The sequence below is a fragment of the Brachyistius frenatus genome, unplaced genomic scaffold (assembly GCF_029030835.1).
Source record: "Brachyistius frenatus isolate BFR_SWC_R1_liver_20210118 unplaced genomic scaffold, ASM2903083v1 Contig_438, whole genome shotgun sequence".
NCBI lineage: Eukaryota > Metazoa > Chordata > Actinopteri > Embiotocidae > Brachyistius > Brachyistius frenatus.
The window spans coordinates 1-9755 of NW_027211037.1; the positions used below are offsets into that span (position 1 = coordinate 1).

The following is a 9755-nucleotide window of genomic DNA, read 5'->3' on the forward strand; positions in this document are numbered from 1 at the left end:
AAAAAAAAGTGTTCAGAACGACACAGTGCAGCTCCAACAGTTCAGGCAAACATGTGCATCGGTTCCATGTAACCAGGAATATTTGGTAATGTCCTCTGTCCGAGAAAAAGATCTGTGTTGTAGTGTGATAGGGAAATGTTATAATAAGCCTAGTGTGGTTTAACATACAGTATGACATAGTAAATGGACTTCTACAGTGGATGGAGTCCATTTGTCTTGACATAAAAAATAAAAAATAAAAAAAACGGAGTAGAAGACAAACTCTGAATAGACTCATCCACCCCACTTACTCCCAAAAGGCATCAAAATATTAATAACAAGTTTTTATTAATTGTGCGAGATTCTACAAATAAACAATTAGCAGCCTCAGAAGACATTTGACAAACACTAAAAGACCGACACACACACGATAAAACAATATAAAGGCTCTGTGAAAATCAAAAAAACAAGTTGCTGGTAGCTTAGTTTTGCTGAGTTATAATTTATACAATCTCAAGTTTGTAGCACGAGTGTATTGTCTGACCTCCCTCCCTTGGCATATACTGCATATCACCCCCTGCTTCCTTTCTGTGCGGTGGACCGCCAACTCCCATCTCTTTCCTCACGTCCTCCTCTTCGTCGCCGCCAGTCATTGGAACTTTCACCCAGCCGTCCGTGGCCAGGCCGTGTTTCTTCTGGTGTCTCTTGTAGTTGTCCCAGTGGCCAGTGGTGTAGCCGCACTCCTGACATTTGTACGGCTTCTCTCCGGTGTGCCGGAGCATGTGCCGCTTTAGGTTCATGCTCTGGTTGCAGCTGTAGCTGCATACGGCACACTGGAAGGGCTTGGCGCCCGAGTGCACCCGCTGGTGGCGCTTCAGGTTGGCCAGGTTCCCGCACGCGTAATCGCACAAATGGCACTTGTAAGGTTTCTCGCCTGTGTGCACTCGGTGGTGCCGCTTGAGGTTGTCGAAGTGCGCCGAGGCGTAGTCGCACTGAGGGCACTTGTATGGTTTCTCACCGCTGTGAGTTTTCATGTGGCGCGCCAAGTGGTTCGGGTAGTGTGTGAGGAAGGGGCAGGCGGCGCAGGTGTAGACCTTGTCACTGCGCTCACCGGGACTGTTGGGGGAGGAGTCCTTAGTCAGCATTTCCAGGGTACACTTGGCACAAATCTGGGCGGAGGATCCGTCCTCGTCCTCCAGGACGACGCCACACAACCGGCAAGTAAAAGGAAAAAGTGGGAGGGCGGCACTATTTGCTACGCCCCCTCTGGTCACCCTGCTGCCACTGCTGCCCGTCGTCTCCAGCAGGGGTGGAGGGTGGTGGCTCGGAGCCGGGTGGTGGCTCGGAGCCGGGTGGTGGCTCGGAGCCGGATTAGAGGCCGGTATGGGTGGTGGCGATGCTCCCTTTAAGCCATCAAAGGCTGAAAGGTAGTCGCTGTTCTGGGCTCCCAGACTGAGGTTCGACGTCGGTCTTGCAACCTCTGAAACGTCACAACAAGATAAGAGGCTGAGTTTATATCAAATATCAAAGCCATTAAAAGTGTCTGTCGTGTATCTACGTTGTGCATTACGATGATTATGGTCACAAGTTAAAATCGTGAAATGAAAAGAAATGACACGTACCCTTGCTTGAAGCTCCAGACACTTCCTCGCTGGGTCTTTGCCCGGTCACGTGCCTCTTTAGGCTGGTTTGGCCACTGGCAGGTCGCGGTGGGGCCTCCTGGACCATCCCTGCAGACGGCACGTGCATGCGCTGGTGCCTCTTGAGGTTGCCGAGGGAACTACAAGCAAAAGTGCAGCCTTCGCACTTGTAAGGTTTTTCCCCGGTGTGAATGCGCAGGTGTCTCTGCAGGTTCACCAGCTGGGCCGAGGCGTAAGTGCACAAGGGGCAGTTAAAGGGCTTCTCCCCGTTGTGCGTCTTCATGTGACGCTTCACATGGTTGGCATAACGCGAGGAGAAGCCACAGAGGTGGCACGAGTGCAGCTTGGCCAATTTGTCCTCGGCCGTCAGCGCCTTGTCCCCCATCCCGTTGCCCACCCCTTCGCAATCGAGCTGTGAATGGGAACCCGAGCGGATCCCGCCGATGCCCCCGAAAGCTGAACAGAAGTCAGTCCCTTTTGCTTCCCTTGAGGCTTTGCAACACCTGAGGCAGTACGGGCCGACCAGGTCTATGCCAGGTCCCAGAGGTTCATCGCGGAGCTGTCCGCAGCCCCGGCAGGACAGGTAGGGAGGAAAACTGGGCTCGGACTGGGTCGCTCGGCCCTCATCTTCCCTCCCGTTGTCAGTGGTGCTACGCGAGTTGTCCGTTTCACTTTCCATGTTCAGGTGGCTGTAGGCAGAACTCTCCTCATCACCCAGAGGATACACAGAGAAACCAATCTCAGCAGCTACTTCTGTGAAGGACAGACAAACGAGACATTTTCAGGAACCGCACACGTTTTCAGGACCAAGAACCTTCCCAATCCGCCGCTCTACCAAAACCTAGACGCGTGTAACAATGTTTATATTTTCAAGATTCTCGCTTTCCTGTATCATTCTGTGTGTGACTCTGATTGTACAGGTAATCTTGTTGAGAAAATCCAATAAACTCCGAAGAAATGAAATGGAAAGCAATTCCATCGCTTAATTTTCACGGGAGAAAGGCAAGGGGGTCTCGTGATTGGCTGAAAGGCGAGTGGACGGGGATTGCTCTTTTTGAAAATGTTAAAAATGATCAAATAAAAGTGTCACTGGGGAAAAATTCCCCTTTGAGGTGCACAGTTCAAAAACAACACTGGGTCGAACACTAGTTTATTGGCTGGACTGTGTAGGAAATGCAAGAGGGCTTTTAATTTGAAATTAAGGCTTCAAATTTGAAATGGATACTGAGAGTTGTGGCATTGCAGCCAACCAATAGTCTAACTTTGATCACTCACACAAGCTCAGGATTTTATTTGATCCTGTTTCACTGAAAGACTTGACTTCCTTACATGCAACCAAAACACAGACTCTCATAATGATACGTACATTAAATGGTACCTTCCAGTAAATCTCAAAAGACTCAAAACTGTCTGACAAATACAGACGACCACTCATCAGTTACAAAACTTTCCCCTCAAATTACAAATCACTGAGTGAGGCAACTTCAGGGCAAAGACGGTTGCTTCTCAGGAAATCAAATAAAAAAAATGTCAATGTCAGAAAAGTCGTGACATTTGATACTCACAGCGCCGCCAACAAGGTCAAGTGCGTTTTAAGCTGTCGTTGTGCCATCTAAGATTTTCAGACACCACAAAGACCAAAAAGTAAAGACGCGTTTCCCCAGAAGGTAGACGGAAAATATTCGAGGTGTCGAGATGAAGCGCACTCTGGCTTCAGTCGGCGCTTCTGAAAGCGGAAAAAGCCAGATAGAAAACCAACCGTCCTCCACAGATGCCGAGGCACAATGTGAGGAAGGCGAGAGCTGAGACTGCCCTTTTATTCTGGCCCATGGAAACCCCTCGTAGATGATTACGCAGCCTAATGATAATGATGATGACTATAATGGTGAGGCTGCTGCTTCTGATGATGATGATAATGATGATGAGGGTAGATGATGATGATGATGATGATGATGATGATGATGATGATGATGATGATGATGATGATGAGGGGGAAACGATAATGGCAGTGGGGTAGTGGGAGCAGAGGTAGCAGATGATGATGATGATGATGATGATGATCATGATGAATAAATGCCCTCTTGTAATGGTGTCCTTGATGGTTATAGTCCTATTTTTATGACCCTTATATAATAATGGTGTCTCGGTTCCTTTCTCTACTTTTCCATTTTTCAGATCACTCCGTCTGACAGAGAGCCGCGCCGGGAAATATGAGCTGCTGGTTCAGTTGGTCTTGCTGCTGCACAGAGAGGCGACGCTCCACCGCTGGCAAACCAAGAGTAAGAAACTGTGAGGTAAAAGCAAGACGCGGAGAGAGCAGCTACTGTTCCACGTATTTCATATTTCATCTGAATGTTCCAACTTTTAGACAATGACGCTATTGTTCGGCTTCCCATTTGCTTTATCGCACAACCAATAGACACATTAGACGTATGTGGGCCGTGAAGTCTATACAACAGCAACAAACAACAACAAAAAAGATAACGGAACGCTCACAAACACAAAGAAGAAGGCAGATACGTGACAACTGAAAATCGAAACGCTAAGAGAGAAGAACTGACAAAGAAAGGACCAATGCTGGACTGACAGGCAACTCGGCCTGCTTTTTTAAGAGCGACCTGCCTGTTAAAGCTACTGTACGACTCAACCCGATAGAACGCCACTATATAGACACCCGTCTGTCCACTAGACATTGATGTAACGGTCACGTTTTGCCTCGCCAAGGCGCAAGAAGTACACAAACGTCAGGCACCAAAACTAGCTGGGTTAGGATATAATCGTGGTTTGGTTTAAAATAAGTAATTTTACATTATGCAAGTTACTTAACGTTATTTACCTGCATTAAATACGTTACTTTACGTACGTAACTCGCGTTACTCGAAAGAAATCCGCGTCGACGTTTGCTTTCTCGCAGACTCGAGTGCAGGTCGTCTGGGTGAAAGCTCCGTGTTTGTTCCATCCAACCATCCCTGACCTCCTTCCTACACAGACTTTACACTTTGTACTTTAAGTCGGCCGGGAGGGCGGGGAGGGGGAGGGGGGGGGGGATCTCGGTCGCACATGCTTCCCACCCACTTCGCTGGAAAGGATAGTAATACACATTCTCTACTGGTGGATCGTCAGCGTACTCGGGAGGCTGTGGCTCAGACGGTAGTCTGGGTTGCACACTAATCGGAAGGTTGGTGGTTCTGTCCCCCCCCGGCTCCTCCTGTCCACATGCCCAAGCGTCCTCGAGCAAGACACTGAACCCTACGTTGCTCCCGACGGCGTACCATCGATGTGTTGTAGGTCACTTTGGATAAAAGCGTCAGCAAAATGAAATGTAATGTAAAGTACTTCATGGAGAAAGCTTGGAAAATGTAACCGGCGAACAAGTATAGCTGTTACTGCAATATTCTCCACCTGATATGAGCTCAATCTCTGAATGCTATATCCGAGCTAATGAGAGGTACTAACTTTTCTTGCTGCCCTCTGTAATACATGAAGTACAGGGAGGCTTCTATTGTGAAGCAATCACAAAAGATGCTGTGTGTTTGTCACAGGTTAGCACTGACTGAAATCAATTATTATAATTATCCACCATTTTTGTCAGCGGCTCCGTTTGAAATATTGCAGAGAATAATGAAAGAAGGAACAGCCACAGTGAGCGGTTAGATGAAGAGCTACAAGCTGAAACTCTTTGTGCTGCATAGAATCAGACCTTGATTGCAAGTATCTTTGTTAAAACCGCAGGAGTTTGGTTTGGTCGGATTGTATCCAGATACACCAACTCCTCATCGTCTGTCGCATTTGCTTTTACTCCGGAATCTGTCGCTAGGACTAAAATCTTAAAGAATGGGTTACAAACCTGAGAACTTTTCCAGGCCTAGAATCTTGTTGTCATGATCAGGATCATCGAACTCGAGGTCTTGTCCGAAAAGGAAGTCTGTGTCTAAGGGGAGGTTTTCTGGAGCTTCAACGGCTACACCATCTTCAGAATCCACTGCAGTCACAGAGAACCAAACATTTAACGACTACTATCACTTCCTTACAATTTACAGACTTTAATATTTAGTTACAATCATAAATGAAATTTCAGCTTTGACTTTTTCTAGTTGGTTGGCTGTTCCTTTGTTGGTTTTTGAAGATTTTGATTTTACAACACTTTATAAACACAAAATCAACTGCTAACAGCTGACAGATGGAGCTCTTTTACTGCAGTTACAGCTAATGATGCCTGAAATTGTAACTTGGTCTTTTGAGCTTGAAGGAATCCAAACAACTATCACACAGCTGTCAGTCCTCAGAAAACTTTGTTCAGGCCAACTCAAACCCAGATATCAGGCTTAGTTGCCTTTTCAGGTAAATCCTGTCGTACCAGCATCATGCCACCATCTACTGGTCAGTTCAGTATTTAACTATAACCTACGAGGACTCGGCAGGAGATTTCTGCTTTTCACAGTCATATCTCAAATTAAAAGATGGCCATTAAATACGTGCAAATAAAATATCTTGTCATGATTAAATGGTCCAGTTAATGGGAATATTAATCTGTTAAAAACTCCACAGGAAAGCAAACCCTTGTGTCATTGCTGAATGACAACTCCATCATTTTGGCACTTTATATACTGTGCAGTATATACAGGTTACGATTTTAAATTACCTCTTGGCTAACGCTTAAAATATTTGTAGCCAATCACATTACAAAACTCCCTGTACTCTTCTGTGCATAAGAGAGGTGGCAACATCAATTAGAGTAACTACTTTAGGAACTAGTGGCGGTCTCTCTCTTTATCTACGTATGTGGCTCCAATTACAGGTCCAACATTTAAAGAGATTAGTTCATGTCCGTCGCATATGTGCAGTTCAACAGTTTAAACGTTATATGATGCAGCCAACTGATAACATATCAGCCGTTATATTCAAGATCAGGTACTGGACAGACAAACAACACACTGACGAGGAGTAGAATTTACTCCCAACATATCCCTCTAAATGTCTGTTTTTAACAAAGGCTACGTAACACCACACTTCTCATCTGTACGTTACCCATTCGCTCTAATGAATGCAGACTGTCACATTAGATTTAACCGCATCACTTTGTTCCAGTACTGTTGGTCAGTGTGGTTTATGTAAAACATTTCAAGCAACGCCTGGTGTCCAGATGTGAGCAGAGAAAGAGGACACACGTTAGAAATGACCAGGGCGGTGCTAACAGAGATTTATTCTGTGATTTATTTGTGTCAAGCCACAGTCAGTGTCGTGCGCATTCAAATAAAGATATGTGAAATAATCTCAGGAATGTAGTTCAGTTATGAATCAACTCTTTGACATTAAGCAGGTCTCTGGATACTTACACTTGACAGGCTGTGGATTCTGTTGTTTTTTTCTTGGCATCTTCCAGTCAGCCCCTCTCTTTTTTTCAACGTCTTCTTGCAGACTTCCGCAACCATCAGCTCATTCTCATCTGTTTGGAAGATATTTGTCAGTATTTCCATAAATGCAACACAGAAAACACGGACATGTTGAGATTGAACACAAAACATTTACTGACTTATGGGCGAGACTGGTAGAGCGGGACAGCTCATGTTAATCATTTACAATCACCAACTTTAACTATTACCTTTTTTTTTTTTTTTTTTTTTTTTAAATCAGTTACTATGCTGATTAAAATGCAGTGTTTGTACTCAGCCCTGAACTCCACAAAAAAAAAATCACATTGTCAAATTGGAGCGATGGAGGAGAAAGAGGACAAGGTCAGGAGAGCAAACACTGAAAAAGAAGCGCAATAATCAGGCGAGGGTGAATAACGGCATTAACGTAGGTGAGGGTTTCAACAGTACAAATGTATCAACGCATGTATACGAATGCGGAGGTTGCTTTGTTTCTACTCGATTTCCTGCTAAATTTCATGGAACCAATTGTATTGTATTGTCCTGTTTGGGATTTTTTTTTGGTTGTTGTCACATTTGTGCGTCAGGTAACGTTAAATTACTTGCCTACTGAGATTTTGGGGGATTATCTAGATTGTTTATAATTCAAAATGCAATTCTAGGTAACGTTACGTCCCAGGTTAGTTTAGCTGCAAACCTACAGTCCTCTCTTCAGCCGCTGCGGGTTTGTAAAGACAATGTTGACTAACTGTCCCTTTTTTTAGTTTTTTTTTTTACTCTTGTTGTATTTTGGATGCGGCGTCTGTGTGCGAGGCCGTTGTTTGATTCCGTGTTATATTATAATGTTTCTTTTGCTTCAGCGACAACCACGACACATCCATTCCCGCACCGTGTAAGGCTGTGACAATTACAGCAGATGTCAGTGTTGTTGCCTTGACAATGCTCATCTATTAATTTGTGGGCCGAGCTTCTGGAGGAGCACTGGAGGGAGGGGTGTGTGTGTGTGTATATATATATATATATATATATATATATATATATATATATATATATATATATATATATATATATATATGGCATCACAAGTAAAAATAAGATCTTAGGTTACATTTACAAATTGAGCCTTTTGTCTGACTACCATTTGGAAACCTGCACATTTCAATTTCTAAATCACAGAAGACTATGCAATCAGACATGAACTACCTTGAAGCTATGATCCAGTATGGTGCATCAAATCAAATCAAAAATAATCACGTGCTTATTTATTTATATATATATATCAGTAGCACTTTTCACTGCAAACAACAAATGCAATACCCCATATGTTCTGCTACTACTTATCCGACTGATTATCGAACAATGAATTCGATTACGTCATTCCTTGAGGTTGAACAACAACAGAGTGACAAGCGTGTAGTGAACAATGATGGCTTCATGAGAACAAATGGTACTACTCCTCACACAGGCATGAAGCAGCCACTTTCACTGCAGCATGCGTAGACGACCTATCTTGCTTCACTTTGCATTTTCCAAAATAAAAGAAGAAAGAATTTTTTTTATTATTATTTTTTTTTTTTAAAAAAAAGCTGCTAACTACGTGAAGCAGCACCTATTTACAAACCTATCATGTCGGATTAAAAGCCAGTTGCAGGCGATCACAGTGTTACTGACGTGCCTCCTCCTCTCCTCCTCCTCCTCCTCCTCTCCTCCTCCTCCCCCATGTAGCATGCAGCTGGCTAATGTCACTACACAACCAAGAAATGTCAGGGATATTTGAGAAAACTGTCCAAAACGCGACCTTCCGAGTGGCCGATCGAAACGCGTCCTCGTCGGCACGTTGGTGACGATGGACGAGGACCATCTTCGGCCGATGCTTGAACGCCAACGTGCAGCTAAATTAGCCGAGGCAGCTAATGTCAACTTTCACTTGTTTTAGCTGTCGAGCTAACTTACCTAAAAAACGTAAATATTCCTGTCGGCTGAGACGGTTTTTATCGTCGGGGAACACGACATTACGCGCGGAGTGTTTTGCCTCAAACGCACGACGCCTGGAGATCCGCCATTTCTTCATGAGCTGCGGCGACAAAGAAAGGCAATTAATGGTATTTTTCATAACTTAATTGATTTTCTGATTCGCCTGTGATCCAGCAGCAGCGGCAACAACAATAATACTTCCGGCGCATGTCCTTCAGAATAAAAGCGGCGTCTTCGCCATTGGTCACCTCCTGCTCCGGTTTAACGAAACGTGTTGCACATTAAATACGCCTTTGACCATTACTTTAGTCATATACTGTGTCATTTAATTTGTGGATCCACAAGAAAAAAATTAAAAAAATCTTCCCCTATACTGTTTGATAATAACATTTGTACAAGATAACTTGATTTATTGATTTTTTTTTTTTAAATGTATTGATCTAATTAATTTGTTAGTATTATTATATAATATATAATATAATATCAGTCTATTTCAGTGGTCTAAAAATAAATTAAGTAAAAACTATTATCAATTATATACAGTTATGTTATCAAATGCATTGTGACGAAGAGATCATCAGGCATATTGGGAAAGTAGCTGCACAGCTGTTGCTGGTTGAAGATGTCAGCCCGATCCCCTTGGTATCCTTACTTCTCATTATTTACCGAAGATATCAAACCTTTAGGCAGTTTTCCCATGATAAAATTGGTCATATATAGGTTTGTTACTCGGTCAGTCTGAATCCGTTTTTTGATTTAACATTTGACAAATTTAGTTATTAATTAATCT

General features: G+C 43.8%; 1 protein-coding gene across 4 annotated transcripts; it reads right to left on the minus strand.

Moving 5' to 3' along the window:
• Nucleotides 1-220: 220 nt before the first annotated feature.
• Nucleotides 221-9034, minus strand: znf513a (zinc finger protein 513a). 4 transcript variants are annotated; one of them, XM_069725697.1, is made up of 5 exons: nt 8945-9034; nt 6956-7065; nt 5467-5601; nt 1602-2372; nt 221-1459 (listed from the first exon to the last, which is right to left on the minus strand). In XM_069725697.1, the coding sequence occupies exons 2-5, from the start codon at nt 6993-6995 to the stop codon at nt 483-485; spliced, it is 1923 nt and encodes a 640-aa protein (XP_069581798.1). In that variant the 5' UTR covers nt 6996-7065; nt 8945-9034; the 3' UTR covers nt 221-482. The 4 variants fall into 4 exon arrangements, with proteins under 4 accessions (XP_069581798.1, XP_069581799.1, XP_069581800.1 ...); XM_069725698.1 differs by lacking the exon at nt 8945-9034 and having other exon boundaries at nt 6956-7953; XM_069725699.1 differs by lacking the exons at nt 5467-5601; nt 8945-9034 and having other exon boundaries at nt 6956-7953.
• Between the last annotated feature and the right edge of the window lie 721 nt (nt 9035-9755).